Here is a 16,438-nt window from a genome sequence, read left to right as displayed (position 1 = left end):
AGGAGGGCACAAAGTGGTCCCTGTCAGGGGAAATGATCCCCACTCGTGTAATCCGTAGTAGCATGTTTATGCTATAATAGAAATACTTTTGTAGAATCTTATTTAAGAATTATTCACTGGAATTTTTTTTTTATATGAATAAAAACATTCATTAACTGAAAGGAGAAAATGGGAGGAAGAGATTATAAGTGACCAAGGGCAGGGCGCAATCAACCAACCAACAACACAAAAGAGGCACCAATCTAACAACAAAGCAAAAAAGAAAGAAGAATCACTAGCGTTAAACCAGTTTTGGCCAAAAAAAAAAACCAATTTGCTGATTGGTCCGGAAAATAGTTCCATGACTGCATCAATGGTATAAACATTTACCATTTTTTTTTTGTATTGAAGGGAGAAATTGTCTAATTCGCTGGTGCGTCTAGTCTGGGTTCAACAAACTCAAGGTCGCTGGTTTTCACACCTTGAACTTGAATCCGACTTCAAGGGATCTAATCTACCCTATCAACAGTTGTCTCCTTGGGCATCTATTTTGAGCGTTGAAGGTTGAGGTACCCCAGTTGTTTCAAAAACAACTGACTTTAAAAGAGCGCGAAATTGCATACCAAGGGTCTGACGTGAACGTGTGGCGATGCAGTCTTTTCCCTTGCACGCCTCAGCTGCTGTTGTTCCGAGGGCTGCGAAAGCCCTTTTCTCCTCCTCCCCTCATCTTATCTTCAATCATACTCCTACTACTCTTGAGACTTTCGATCACTTCAGAATTGGATTCTTGAAGAACAAACGTCACCATAATCGTTGCTATCGCTACAGATTCAATAGAAGCGTAGCCGAGCTAAGGAGTCCTGATCTCGTCGCTTTAGAGTATGCTGAGCTCAAGCTCAAGGAGAAAGTCGGCGAGGTTTCACCTACTCTTCCTCGTTTAATCTTTTCGCCCCCCTTCAAATGAATGGGTCTTTGGTAGTTCATGCTTTTTTATCTTGGGCTTGTAATTGTTACAGTTGGGTCACGTTCGAATCCGGCAACATGTGAACCCTCTCAGTACTACTTTCACGGTGATGCTTCAAACTCTTGATTTCCCAATTCGTATTCTCTTCTCTGTGTTTTGTGCGTCTCTAAATCAAGTGGGTAGTCGTCTGCTTGTTTAATTACATATTTTCTGGAGAGAACGAGAAATTTATCTGAGATTCTTATTGGGTTTTGTTTAAAAATGAAAAGAAAACATTTCTATTTCAGTTTACTTGGTTTAATTTGCCTAATGAGCTATCTCGTTCTCACAATTTTTTCATTTTATAGACCCCAGTACAGGTTCCCGACTGGAATGAAGTCTATGAAGACCCCATGTTGCCGCTTATGGTGGATATTGGAAGCGGTAACGACTTTCTATTTCTCCGTTCTCTTTCCTGTCCAGTCTTCTATTTTAAGAGTAGAGTTAGGTTATAATTTTTACCTTTCGACCTACACTAGTTCTATTTGCTTTCCCCACATTTTGCGCGTTGAGACCATGATACCACTTGAGAGGTAAAGAACAGTTAAATAAATTAAGGTAATGACTTACTGATTGTGAACCCATATTACAGTACCTACATTATTCCTGAATTGGAAGATTTATTTACTTCCCCAATGATAAGAAAACAGGAAGAAAATTGAAAACACCCTCATGGGCAAGTATCTGCCCGGAGTGCTAGGGACTTTGGACCTTCACAACTCCCACTAAGTTCCTAAGGCTTCCATTATTATTCATTAGTTTCTGAATAGATGAACAGTTAAACAGCTTATTTGGCACACCTGCAAAATCTTCATCATATCCTGCTGATATTTTATTAGATTTATTGGCAATTCACCATTATGAGTCTTCTTGAAAATTTTGAAGGTAGGGAGGAATGTACTTTTGACTTTCAACATCTACCTGACCATCTTTGGTTTCCAGGTAGTGGCAGGTTTCTCATATGGCTCGCAAAAAGATTTCCCGAGTCAAAAAATTATTTGGGACTGGAAATACGTGATAAAGTACGATTTGAATCTCACATTTTAAGATATTAATATACTTGTGAAATGAATTACTTACATCAAGATCTGATACTTCTTTTAGTTCCTTCCCTTTCATGTGGTTTTCTCTTTCATTTCTTCCTAAATTGATGTAATCTTAGGCTTGATTCTTACATCAACTGTAGCATTCTTGATGGTTATGGTTACCTGCAGTTGGTTAAACGTGCACAATTTTGGGTGAAGGAATTGGCTCTTAATAATGTGTAAGCTTTCATAGGTTCTCTCTCAAGCAAATGAAAAAAGCTACTTTCAATTTGGATTGGTGTCTAAGGAATTTTGCTCCTGAACCCAGGCATTTCATGTTTGCAAATGCTTTGGTGTCTTTTGAACAAATAGTATCCAGTTACCCTGGACCTTTGATGTTAGTCACTATCCTGGTGAGTGAATTAACTTTTAGCCTTCCTTTTCTCTGCTACAGTTGCTCTGTGCTCCCTCTTTTCCTCTTTATTTTTCTCAATTTTTCCCATCCACACACTACACCAGTTTGTTTCTTTTGTTCTACATGGTCTCTGCATTATTATGTTAAACAGCGGTGGACATACAGCATACTCATGTAAGGCCTTGTTCATCCCTTTGCAGTGTCCTGATCCATATTTCAAGAAAAGGCATCATAAAAGAAGAGTTGTGCAGAAGCCTATAGTTGATTCTATATTAAAGAGTCTGCATCCTGGAGGACAGGTAGGTACTTTGGCAGTTCTATTCTTTTGGAGGAGGTGTAACTTCTGTATGTTTCTTGTGTTTCTTTTTGTTTTACTTTCTACTTTTCTGAGTAGGTAATTCAACATTTTATTTCTTTTGTTTTAACTTTTCACTCTTCTGAATATGTAAAGCAACATTTTCACTAAACTGACAACAATTTTAATTATCAGATTCTGCCATTAGTATCATAATTTGAACCATTTTTATTCTCACAAATTAGTGTATCCATGAATATTTAGGGAGTCTGGGACCATGATCAGTCAAAGCCAGTTTGCATCTAAGTATGGATCAATCAATAAATAACATTGAAGGAGAGAAGGATGGAGAAGAGAGTAGGCTGTAGGAGAAATTGTGGACACTCGTGGCTGCCTGCATGACTTAAAAGTTTTCCAAGTAAATTGCCCTAGCTGAAGGTTAAAATGCATAAAAAGAAAATAGAGAGATTGATTGCCAGATCATTCCCAGCATTAGAATACATCAACAACAAGCTGGAGAATAAGTATCAGACACATTCCCAGCTTGCACAGAAAAATACTGGACTGGGGAGGAAGGCCTTTGGTGAGGATGTCTACTAGTTGATCCCCTGTTTTCCCAATAGGCGTGACTTCCCCAAAGTCAATATTATTTTTGATAAAATATTGATCAACTTCAATGAATTTGCCATATCATGTTGGACATGTTTTTTGGATGCAAAAACAACTTCTACACCACACCATCACCTCATTCTTGAAAAATTCCACTCGGTGAGACACAAAGGAAGAAGGTGCCGGCCATAGCGCACTTGCTGTCTCCTGGAATGGCCTAATTGACATCCCTGAATGGTAAGATGGGCTGTGTCTTTCCTCTTTTAATCGAGGTCAGTGGGCTAAAAGTTCCTAGTTTGAATGATAACTAAATAAAAAATGAAAAGTAGGATTAACGTGCTATGAAAGATAGCTATGTTAAAGAAACTCAGACAATGGGACTAGATGCCCAAAGATGTTTGATTTGTAGGGCTGGGAAGAGGCCTGGAAAACAAAACCCAAGCATAAGTTCTTCCATTACAGCTAGTCAGAAATATTTCTCTGCCACCAATGGACCCTGCAGATCTGGAAATAGCTGGATCTCCCCCTTCTGGATTACGAGAACCTGATAGAGTGTACTTCTCCGCCTATGTATGGCTTGGTGGGAATTAGGACTTGAGGTGCCATTCAGCTGAAACAGCACATTAACCGATTGGCCACATCACAAGAGCTAAATCGTGCAATACTTATGGCAGCCATCTTGTTATAATAAAGCTGCATTGGGTCCACACTATCAAATCCCTCATCAAGAGCTTGTTTCTCCTTGTCATGTTTGTGCAGGGAAGCAACTTGCATATGTGATTACAAAGTCTTTGGTGAGTGTGGGACTGGATTGTATTTGTAACAAATTGGGCATTATTACATCCATGCTTCAGCTTGAGGGGCTGTGTTAATGTGTCCTGAGTATTGTTCACAATTTGAGATCTCGTCTCGACTTGTATCTAGATTTCGGCCGAAATTTCAGCGAAACATGGTACACCATTATACCGTTGTTTCTGTTGCATGTTTCAGTGGGTTTTAGGGTCTGATTTTTGGTGTACAACCTAATTTGAGGCCAATACACACGATGGTAATGCTGTTTTTTTTTACTAAAACCTAACACAAACTGGTTTTCTTGATTCGCACATGCCCTGTTGCATGCAGAATAAACTGGTTCATGTATTTTCATAAATCTAAACATGGATTTACAAGAAAACATTGAAACTTCATTAAAATAATAGAATAAATATTGAGAAGTCAAATACAATTTACAAATTAGAAATTACAATTTACAATTAAAACCCCTTTAAATTTGGTAAATTTCACCAGAGAACTGAATTTCGTTTCAGACCTTATGTCGTCTCGGTAGGCTCGAGAAGACCGACAGAAATTTAGTACCATGGTACCATTTGCATGAACAGTACGTTCATTTTATTTTATTTTATTTGACTATTGCTTATGTAATGTTTGCTCTATTATTCTTTATTAAAATGAATTGGTTTCAGCTCCATACATCCTGTAAAGTATATGAGCAGAGAAAAAGGGAGAAAGAGAACAAAGAGAGATGATGGTTTGTAAAAACTTGGGAAACTAGCTGGATAGATTTTTGCTTTATTGCATGAGTAGTTGCCAAGGTCTTGCCTAGGCATCCACTGTCATCTTGGTTGCGTAGGCAATGCCTTAGTCTTTTACCCTCTCAAACACCTAAATGCCTAGGCAACTATGATCGTATTTACATATAGATATTTTTGGATGCACAATTAGAATGCCGATCCACGGACTTGGGTTCAGATTCTTGAAAGACCCCATGGTTTGTGGTGATTCATCTACTGGCCTTTACACATTATCAGACAAGATGCATATTGGTGTCTCTTTGATGGTACAAGGCATCTATGAGGGCCCTATGTGGAACTTTTATGCCTACTAGTAGTGTTTCTACAATATTAAAGAAATTAGGATGGATAGAAGATCTTGAGCCATGGATGGGCACAAACCTCTTTTCTATTGGAATCTTGAACTGCAATTAGCCTGAATGGATAAATAATGTTCTCCTGCCAGCTTCTCTAAATAGACTTTCACTGGTGTAGAAGCATGGTGACTATTCCCATTAAATTCACTTTTTGCTTTATTGTTCATTGCATCTAGGGATCAAAGGTCTTATGGAAGTGCACAGCAATATATGGGTGTAAAAATAGCTTGTTTATGGCTGATGTGTAATTTTCCTAAGTTTGGATATCTAGGGAGTGACCTGGATTTGCCATGTGTCAAAGTTTAATTATTCAAACCCTGTTAGTGGGGATATTTTCATACTTAATGGTTTGTTCTTCCATATTGCCAAATCTATTTTGGCTGAAACTTGACAAGTAAGCAGTGGAGCTTGAAGTCTTCAAAAAATTTCAGCTCAATTTGATCTGGCTATGAACAGAACTAGCTGCTTGTAATAGAAACATTTGTTTTGAGGGAACTAAAAAAGGTCAACGCTGGTTCCAAAGGCTTTCGCACAAGCAGAGGCGGGGTGGGGATGAATTTTCCTATGCAGTCTTACCCCCAACAATTACAAGTAGGCCTATAATGTAAGAAATTAGATAATAACTAAATTCCACATGATGAAGTGTAGAAGACAGAATTAAGGAACCGATGGGAAAAAAGGTTACCGGAGTTGGAGAAGATGAATAGAGGGAGGAGTTCTAGGAATACAAGCCCACTAGAAACCTAAGAATAAGCAACCTACAATGATTTTGATGAAAAATTTTACAAAAAATAAAAATAAAAGCCAGGAATGAAGAAAACCTATAGGACAAAGAGAACATGTACTGAAATAAAATAAAATAAAAATCTGATCGGCACTTGAGATGAACCCTCATGGAGACTTTGAAGGTGCTTATGTGCCTCATAGCAGCAATAAATAGACAAAAAGAAGGTTTTCAGCAAAGAATCTCACTGGAATATACCTTCTTCAGGGAAAACACCTCGCTGGAGTGGAGCTAGGTTGCTGGAATCTAGTAGAGTGACTGTCACGGTGATGGTGCCAAGTAAAGGAAGTCACCGGAGTGTAGTAGGGTCACCGAAGTGGAGTGACGACTGTGAAAGTGATTCTGTGGCTCACTGAAGCACAAAATAAAATAAAATAAAAATAAAATAAAAATGGAGAAGGACCTTGCTAGAATAAAACTTCACCTGAGCAAGAGGGTTGCTAGAGTGGAGCTCTTGTTGCTGGAGAAGAGAGATGCAGATGTCGGGTGATGTGAAGAAGGTCAAGAGTTGAGAGGGAATAGCGAAACCTAGGCTAAGTGGTGAGTCTAGTTACTGGTGTATCGTGTGAAAAAGGTAAAGGTTTTTAGGTTTTTTTCCCCCTTTTTTTCTCCTTTTAAATACATAGGTGATTCCATGTACCTGTAGTACATTACCCAACTAGTATGGTTAGATTAGCATCTACAATACCAACCTTTGATTTAGCATCTTTGTGTTAAAAAAAATTTAAGAAAAAGTTGAATTAGGCAGTCGCCTTGGCTCTTAAGGTGTCCGAGACGATGCCTTGGAAGCCAAGGTGCTTGCCTTATGCACATCACTTTAAGGCAAGGCTTACCTTACAATGATACAGCCTGCCTAGATGCCTAGGCAACGGCTTGACAACTATGATCCAGATTGAAGGAACTAGAAGAACTAGGGATAGACCTATGATAACTTTAAGAGAAGTGGTGAGAAATTATGCATAACTTAGGCCTTGTATCTGGTATGGCCTCAAATAGAGCTGTCTGGAAGGCAAGGGTCCATGTAGCTGACCCCATTTAGTTGGGGAAAAGGCTTCTTGTTGTTGTATAGTATCGTCTTCTTTCCTCCTCTCTTCCCTGTATCTATTTGTTTTTAGCAATGCATACAACCTGGAACACCCTCATTCGTCATCAAAGAGGATGCACCCTAGTGGCTAGTGACTGTTTGATCTTAGAGGTTCAAACATAAACCAGCTTGACTGCTTAAATCAGGTCATCTTAATCCTTAAAGAAAGTATCCTCAATATTTCAGTTGCGATCCTATTCTGTTCATGATCCTATTCACAGAACTCGCAATTGCACTTGTTCTGAATGAAACCTGAAAAATCTGATGATCCTTCACCGAAACAAACATATGGTAGAGTGGTTCACCGCAAACTTCAAATGTAGGAATCGTATACTGAGTGCATCATCCAATGAATTGGTTATTTAGCAATGTGTGTTATTCCTTTGATTATACATGTAAGTTTTAGGGAAGCATTGGTTAAAAAAATACTCTTGAGGACGTAGGAACTTGAGGTCTACTGTGGAGAATTTTCCTATAATCCAATATGTGAATGGGATAAGTTTCTCTGACCAAATTGGTTAGTATCAGGTTCTAGTTAAAAATATGGCAACAGAAAGCACCATTCTGCCTTACACTTTTGTGATATATGCATTGATATTTAAGCATGGAAAACTAGTTAGAAAAATTGACCATGTGCACTTTGTATGACTATAGTCATGGATGGAATGTGATCCAAACTGAGACATTTCGAGTACACTTTTTTTAAGGTATTAACATGCCCTAATATGTGCAGTCAGGGTGGTCAAGACATTTATGATATATCTAAGATATCTAATGTATAATTATTTGTGTTGCTTATTAAGAATCAACACTCATGCTATTTCAAAAATACAATAATCAATCTTTTAGGTGACAACAACTGAAAATGACAATAATCAAGGCTTGGAAAAATGGATTTTTTTTTTATATATATATATATATATATATATATATATATATATATATATATATACACACACACACAGTATGTTTAAAACATATTTTAAACACCAATCGCTCCGTTTTTTTTTTCCCTTTTTTTCCCCCCCCATTTTTTCTCACATCCATCTTGGCATCCTCACCTTTGCAACATGGGCCCAAGGCCATTTACCCCAACATTTTCCTCATTTTTCTGGGAGACACGTTCTACAGATTTTTTGTATAAGTAATTCGTCACCCGCTTTTGTCGGCCCGGTGCCGCGGGGCGCCTGTTGGGTGCCCCTGGCTTGCGGGTGTGTTTGTTCGTCTTGTTTTTGCATTGCTTATTAAGAACAACACTTATGCTATTTCAAATACATCTCTTGTAGGTGACAACAACGAATCATACGGCTGTGTGGCACGAAACATATAAGATTGATCAAGAAGATAGATGACTCTAAATTGATCTATCGTAGCTTCTGATACACCAGCAACAGAAAAGAATTAATAAAAACTTACATAAGGAGCAGTGGAAGAAGGGGATATGGAGTTGTAAGGAGTGTCTCCAGTGGCGGCAACTTCTTTTTTTCCCCTTTTCCTTCCCTTCTCTGTTGCACCTTGCCTTGAAGAGCAGGGTAGGAAGGAGATGTAAAGGCTGTGACCAGCCTCTTTAGCAGCAGCAACCACCCGGGGGTGGGGGACACTTACCATGAGGAGCAGAGGAATGAGTCTATGAACAGCATCTTCAACAGCTACAACTGGGAACAAAATAAAAAACCCTTATCATGAGTAGAGGATTGAAACTTTTGAGCAGCAGCAACAGAATTAAAGAAATATTAGAGTAGCCAAGGAAGAAGGTGGAACACAATTGAGTCAAGTGACTCTCAGCCACAGTGGGAGACAAAGAAGAAGAAAGAGTTAGGAAGACTCCTTGTGGTCTAGGAAGGCTTTTACTGAATGGAAAAAGAAGAAAAAACAGTTTGAGATGTGTAAGAGAGGTGGTGGAGAGGCTGATTAGTAACGTGGAGAGGAGAGAGCTGGTGGTGCATAGGTGTTACGGTTCAGGATAGGGGTCCTAGGAGGAGTTTCCACTTTACTCTTTCTAATATCATGTAGAAAGAGTGAACAAGAGAGAAGGTGGAAAATAATGGTGGAAAATAATGATTGTGACTTGAGAGAGCACAGCCATGTTCTATTCACGATAGAAGTAAGAAAATTACTAGAAGGCCCCTTTGATATAACAGAATTACAAGCAGACCCAAATAGCTCTATAATCCATTGTGCAACGGTTAGCATTCTCTGTTTCTGAATCCTAGTTCATCTTTTCAGTTAGTTTCTTTCATGGTCATAACAGAGCAGGGTTTTCATTAGTTGTTTTTGGTGAACTAGTTGTCTTGATTTTAATTTGGGCCAAACTTTTGGGGAGATCTCGCCAGTTTCTCCATTCTGTCGTTGTAGTCGGATTATGTTCTGATATGGTTGTTTATGATGATGAATGGTGTCTTTTGATTTTGATTTAAGTCAAACTTTTGACAAGAGATGGCCTAAGAATTCCTTTCAATGCTAGTGATATTATACTGCTAATTTCTATAAAGAACAGATAGTTTGCTCCCTCCTTTTGCTATTAAGCCATTCCATGAAGATTTCTACAAATGACCAGAATTACTAAATCTAAGCTGCAATATCAACCCTTTAACGAGACTCAGCCTGTGGGTGGAAATTGAAATCCTACTTTTAAGTTTTACATTCCAACAGTAAATTATCTGTGTGCACTTTCTAGCCCTGTTCAGATTTATGATGTCTACCTTTTATTATGTCTACTGTGGTTGAATAGGTTTTCCTGCAGTCAGACGTGTTTGAAGTCGCACTTGATATGAGGAATCAGTTTGACTCCCATTCTGATGTGCTTGAACATATTACAGATACTGACCCTAGTGTATCATGTGACAACGAGGGGTGGCTCTTAACCAACCCAATGGGAATACGGACTGAAAGAGAGATCCATGCAGAATTTGGAGGAGCAAAGGTATACAGGAGGATGTACCAGAGACGGATATAGCTGTATGCAAATTTCACAAATTCTCTGTTGAGAGATGGCAAAGTTAAGTTGTAGACTCTCTTTCCATCACAGTGGAACTGCAAGCCATCAGAGATGGCATGCTGTTGGCAAGGTCACTGAACATCTCGAGGTTACTGATCTGTTCAGGCTGTGAGGTTGCAATTGATTCCACCAATGGGATCCAATGGGATCCAACGGAACCTGGACTGGTTAAGTCATGGACTTCTACAGGAAATAAGGAAAATCAGCACTTCATTCTTTTCTTTCTTTTTTTGGTAAATCAGCACTTCATTTCAGTACTTAGTTTTCATTTCTGTTCATAGATCTTTTGTTGCTTCAGCCGACTTTATTGGTTGTAGAGCAAGGCTGCTCTCTTTAAATTGGGTTTGGCTTCAGATGCCCCCTATGTTTATGTTAGATGATCTCTTTTGATTTACAGGAGAGTTTCCCCAGATGACTTTCAATGCAATTTCCTTTGACAAAAAAAAAAATACTCTCTCTTCCATGGTGTGCCTAAAATGGCCTAACTTGAAGGTTGATGACTTCAAAAGGGTTTTTTAGTTGATAATGATCAATATACTCTTAGTGAAAAGATCATGAATTCAATTTTTCCTATGGTATGAGGTAATAGTCCTTTTTTTTATTTTTTTATTTTTTGTTGAAGGTTGTTGGTGTCTAGCCATCCTTATCTCTTGTTGGCAATATGAGCATCACGCCATCACGGTTAGAATACTCTTCCCTGATCCGGGTGGTAATTTGTCAAACTCTGCCTAATTGGGTCAGGTTCAGCCTGGTCAATGACATTTACCGTACAAATAAGAAATATTGAAAAAAAGGAAAAACCACCCATTAGGGGCCTTTGGAAAACAAAGCACCAAACTCCATGAAAAAGGGGGAAAATGGCGAGGGGGTTGGGAGCTCTTTGGAGTAACCAGTCCTTATTATTCAGCCGGAGTGGCCAAGAGAGGAAGAGAGTATAAAACTTGCAACCAAGGAGAGGAAATAAGCTATGCAAGTTCAAAATAGACTAGACTTTCCGGGCTAGAAAGTTTGCTACAGTATTGGACTTCCTAGTAACAATGATCAATACTACAATAATTGAAAAAAGTCTTCAGGTGCCTTATGTCTTCCACTATTGATGTAGAATGCACTGGAGCTAGATTCGTGGAAGGGTTGTTTAAGCACTTCACCAATTCTAAACAATCAGATTTGACTAATACTTCATCTAAGCCATCACCCAATGCATGTAATAAGCCTATTTTTAGTGCTAATGCTTCGCCCATAGATGAGTCTTGAAAAAGGGCCGTTTGACCCGTTGGGATTCAGCCAATAAGGGCTCATCTCTATGGTTCCTGATTACAGCTCCCAAACCACCCAAGTCCCCACTAGTTTTTAATGTTGCATCTTGTTTATCTTTACCTGGCCTAGTTGGGGAGGGGTCCATGTATGCTGATCTACCACCTAAGATGATAGAGAGGATTGGTAAGCTGAAGTAGTATGGGCCTCGTGAACGATGGGCTTTGCTGATATAAAATTATATCCATGCTTTGGGTGCTGCTTGGAGCACCTCAATTGGAGTCCACTTATTCCTATTAAACACATGGTCATTCTTACATCCCAAATATACCAAACACATGAAAACATAAACCCTGGGCTTCTTTTGTCTTGGTGCTTGAGCCCACATTGATCCTTTGAAACTCTTGAATCCACCGATGTAGCTCAAATTGACCATGAGAATGAGTTCTATAGCCCACTGGGCTTGCAAACCTGCATGCTTTTGTAAATGAACATTCATACAGAATATGTGGAGTGGACTCATTTGAAAAACCGCACCTTGTACATGATAATCAATGGTATGTTTCTTCTTTGAAGAGCTGATTCTGATGCTAAACCTCCTGCGACCCCCCTCCAAACAAATTATTTGACTTTGGGTAGTGTTTTAACCTACCAGATAAATTTCCAATCCTATAAGCATTAGAAGAGTTTTTTTTTTTTTTTTTTTTTTTTTTAATATTTAGCTTATTGGTTTAATTTCGGATTTGATTCACATTTCCTTGTCTAATGGTTGTTGTACAATCATTTTATAGCCAACTACATCTCAAGTTTGCACTCGAGTTGCATATGTTAAGATTCAACTATTCATATATTAAGCAGATAGTTCACTTTGTAAAGACCAACACTTTATAATTAAGAGTTCATATGAGTTTAAATCTCATTTCTCTTCCCTTTTCCTCTATGAAAACCAACCCGTTCCTTTTTCTCAAAAAGGAAATTCCAAAAAAAAAAAATGAAAAGTATCAAGCCATTCATAAAAAAGAGAACCATACAAGATAGGGATAATTACTATTGCCCCCCTGTACTTTGATTTTATTACTAATGTATCCCCTGTATTTTTCAAAATTGCTAATTCAACCTTTAACTTTGTCTACAATTACTAATGCCCCCCTACTGTTAAGTTCCGTTAGTTTCCTGATGATGTGGCATCTCTATATTTTTTAAAAATCCTAAAATACCCTTTTACTTCTCTCTTTACTTATTTACCCTTTTGTCAAGTTCGGTCCCTTAATTAATTGTAGAAAAATAATCATTCTTTTTACTCTAAAAATCATCAAAATAAAGAATAATGATTGAATAAAATTGAAATAGAATCAGAGGGGGATAGAATTCAACTCAAATTTGGAAACTAAATATCACCTACTTCGTTAATTCCTTCTCTCGCAATTCCATCTCTTGCAGGATTGCAACAACCTACAACTCTAAGAGGAGCAAAGCAACATCGCGTGAATTTCTTGCGTATCTAGTTTAGGCTCTTTTTGGTATCAATTATCATTGTCAATTATGGGAAATTTTCATTATTTTAAATTGTTTGGCATCTATTCTGAATTTTATTTTTATTTAAAATAATAGAAAAACCTCCAAAATCCATAATGAACTTTTTGTCCATTATGGATTGTGATGAAAATTTCATTATCTTCATTTGTGTAAGTTTACTTAAAGTTCTATAAGTAAGATGAGGGTAAAATAGTCAATACACATTTTTTTATAACAATCATATTTTTTCCTTCTTTTCTCACTTGTTTACTATCATTTTTAACAATTTTTTATTTTGAAACCAAACTTATTTTTCATTTCATAATTTATTTTCGATAAAATTCACCAAACCATTTTTCATTCTTGACCAATAATGAACTATTGTACTTATTTATTTTAAATAAGCATAATAGAGAATGAGAATTGATACCAAAAAGAGCCTTAGTGAAGCCAAGATTTCTGCAAATGAAATATTAACATTTTATGCTGAATTACTTTAGGAGAAAAAAACAAAGAGAATCTTGTTTTGGGAAGGATTGTGTTGGAAATCAGACCTCAAAGTTTTAACTCATTCATGTCGGTAAGCTAACTCAATCTTCTCTCCTCCCCTGTTCTTTATTCTTTATTAGTTATATACTGCAACAATGGTGGTAGAGGTGAGTTTTATTGAAGATATTTTAGTTTATAAAGCTCTGTAATAAGTGTAATGTCCCTTACCATTTGAAACTTAATTAGTCTCTGAAATTAATTTCTCTACCCTGATGTGGGTAGAATCTTCACTAACCTTCTTCTGTATTTTCTTTTCCCTGGTTAAATACCTTTGTCTTTTATTTTCTTTCCTTTTTCAATGTACCTTATTTCTTGAAAACCCCCTCCGTTGGTTATTATTTCATGATACTTTTGAAGTTCGAAGGATGACGAAGTGATTTAACCTCATTTGATTTCAACGTTTCTTCTTGCGTAATCCACCTGTAGTGAAGGTGGGAAACCAAATCGAATTTGAATTTGAATTCAAAATAAATAAGTTTAGTGAAGGTGGGAAACCAACATTTTTTTAATTCAAAATAAATGAAGTTAGGGTAAAATTGACATTTAATTTGGTTTTTATAAATGGGGTAGTATTGTCTTTTGATTTCTTAATTTTAATGAAGGACAAAGTAGACATTGCATATTCAAACTTAACGGCTACTTAACACCGTTATAAGGAAGGGGGGCAACAGTAATTTCGTAAAGAACAGGGTTTTATTAGTAATAAAATCAAAGTACAGGGGGGCAACAGTAATTATCCCTACAAGATATTAATACTCTTGATTTTGATATTGTATTGAAACTGTAAGTCCAAATATCATCTTGTAAGCAAGGTACTATCTTTCGCGAATTCGGGCGAAATTCGTCAAATATCTCCCGGTTTGTAGAACACCAAACTTGTTTTCCAATCGAAACTGAAAACAACAAAAAATCGCCAAGATTTCGGCAATATCTCGCAATTTCGGCGACTTTTCAGTGAGATATCGCTGAAAGCTAGAGATATTCTGGATATTTTGCTGAACTACTTCTCTTCTCCGGCAACGGTGGGATTTTCAGTCCATGATACCATTTTTTAACTCCAAAGCACAAAACAAGAAAGAAAAAGAAAATTTTATGCTCCAAAGATAGGCAGAGGAGAGAAGAGAAAGAGGAAGAACAGAAGACGAGAAGAGAAGAAGAGAAAGAGGAATGCCACAGACATCAAAGTTCTCCGTATTCACCTTTGTTATCGTCAAGCAAGGGTAAATGCCATTGATGCATCTCATGCCAGGTTGCCTTCTCAAATCTTCATCCATGGAGTCTTGAAGCTTCAATGCTTCACTCAGGCAAGATTGATTGTTTAGTAAATCTGAATAGATAAAGACGTTTATGAGCAAACATTTAATGCTTAGAAAATGACAAACAATGAAACAACACAAGTGCATGGCCAGGAAAATGACACATAAACAAGTCTTGTTCACACAAATTTTTAATGTTTTTTTATGCCTTTGGAGCCATGTAAGCAACCTGTATCTCAAAAAACCAATTTAATTTCTCTTTTATCAGCGAATTTTGTCACTATATCAACGAATTCTCGGTGAACTTTCGCCGGTTCACTAGGTTAGCCAAGGAGCGAATCGGCAAAAGTTGTCGAACTTTGGTACCTTGTTTGTAGGGACCATTAGGGATAAATTTATCTGATACCACGTTTGGCTTCATATCACTTTTTATGGGAAGAACACCCATTTTGATATTATGTACTAATATCGTGATACATACAACTAGTAAGAAGGCTATCTTGGAATGGTACTCCAGCGCAATTAAATCCTAGTGTGGTGCCAAGACAACAATGGACTATAGATATAAACCTCAATTATGATTTGTAAGTAAAGAAAATGAGCATTGTTTAAATGAAAATAACAAAATAGACACCATATAAGGCAAATATTTTTTTTTTTTAAAAGGAGGGAAATTTGAAAAAAATATGATTCTATCCGCTTTGTCTATAAAAAACTGACCACCATTTGTGACCAATACAAGTTTTAATATCACAAAAATAACTTAAATAATACATTATGATACTTTTCAACAAAAAGCCAATCCTTCACTTGGAAAAGTTGGAAGTAGGGATCTACAACACCTTTATCACTATTTTATTAATATGATCCATATTTGACATGGATCAAATGTTGAAATCAAAGAGTGTAATTATATTTAGCTACTACTTGGGAAGTTAATACAATTAAAATGTAGTTACAAATTCTACATGACAACTTGTTCCATCACTTGGATAGATAATGTGCGCATTAACATCCAACCATTGGATATAAATAAAATGTGTCTATTAACCATTGAAATTTAACATCTTCCATCTTTTGTTCAAATCACCTCTCCCATTTGGAGAGAACAATTTACTTTTTTATACTTTCCTTCCACTATTATGTATGACTCACTAAGAGTCTCATTCATGATTTATTTATTAATATTTATAGGTAGGTCTCGCTACTATTGTATAGTGGGAAAGCATCATAGAACAAATTGTTCTCCCCTAATAGAGAAGTGACTAGGGGCGGACCCAGGATTCAATATTGGGAGGCCAAAGAATGGAAGTCTAGATTGGGGAAGCACTAATGCTTTTTTGTCACACATATTGTGTTGGCCCTTATGAGACTCATAATGGGGGTCCCACCTATGAATTATTTTATTATATTAAGGAATATGCCCACATATATTTTGTGGGGCCCACACATATTTGACAAAAATAGGTAAATTATTGATAATGATATATTTTTTTCAACAAGATATAGGTAAATTAAAGCATTAATACAGAAAGAAAAGAAGAAAAAAAATACTGACTTCCAACCTTAAAAAGTCAGATGCAAACCAATGGTAGTTAGTTACTTTATTAATTGTAGACATTTTATTTACAATATAAAATCAAATGACAAAAATTACAGAAGAAATAAAGAAACAAAGAATATAAAATCAAATATAGAATAACAAAAAAATTGATAAATAAATAAATAAATAGATTCAGAAAGAG

At 36.8% G+C, this 16,438-nt stretch overlaps 1 protein-coding gene across 1 annotated transcript; it reads left to right on the top strand.

Annotated features, from left to right (window-relative positions):
- The first annotated feature begins 407 nt into the window (after positions 1-407).
- Positions 408-10,560, top strand: LOC148999522 (tRNA (guanine-N-7) methyltransferase). Its single transcript, XM_089140499.1, has 8 exons — positions 408-895; positions 996-1,049; positions 1,291-1,366; positions 1,925-2,004; positions 2,197-2,246; positions 2,336-2,420; positions 2,623-2,721; positions 9,853-10,560. Exons 1-8 carry the CDS (start codon positions 629-631, stop codon positions 10,075-10,077), a joined length of 936 nt encoding a protein of 311 aa, XP_088996625.1. The 5' UTR covers positions 408-628; the 3' UTR covers positions 10,078-10,560.
- The last annotated feature ends 5,878 nt before the right edge of the window (positions 10,561-16,438 follow it).

Source organism: Hakea prostrata, chromosome 11, assembly GCF_041222555.1.
Source record: "Hakea prostrata isolate BN-2017 chromosome 11, UWA_Hpros_2, whole genome shotgun sequence".
Taxonomy (NCBI): domain Eukaryota; kingdom Viridiplantae; phylum Streptophyta; class Magnoliopsida; order Proteales; family Proteaceae; genus Hakea; species Hakea prostrata.
This window is presented reverse-complemented; position numbering and strand designations above follow the sequence as displayed.

Bases quoted from the DNA above. Each gene is read 5' to 3' on its own strand.
- LOC148999522 (XM_089140499.1), top strand. From the start codon at position 629: ATGCAGTCTTTTCCCTTGCACGCCTCAGCTGCTGTTGTTCCGAGGGCT. The intron at 2,005-2,196 runs GTACGATTTGAA...GGTTACCTGCAG, and splicing joins GACTGGAAATACGTGATAAA to TTGGTTAAACGTGCACAATT. The intron at 2,722-9,852 runs GTAGGTACTTTG...GTGGTTGAATAG, and splicing joins GTCTGCATCCTGGAGGACAG to GTTTTCCTGCAGTCAGACGT.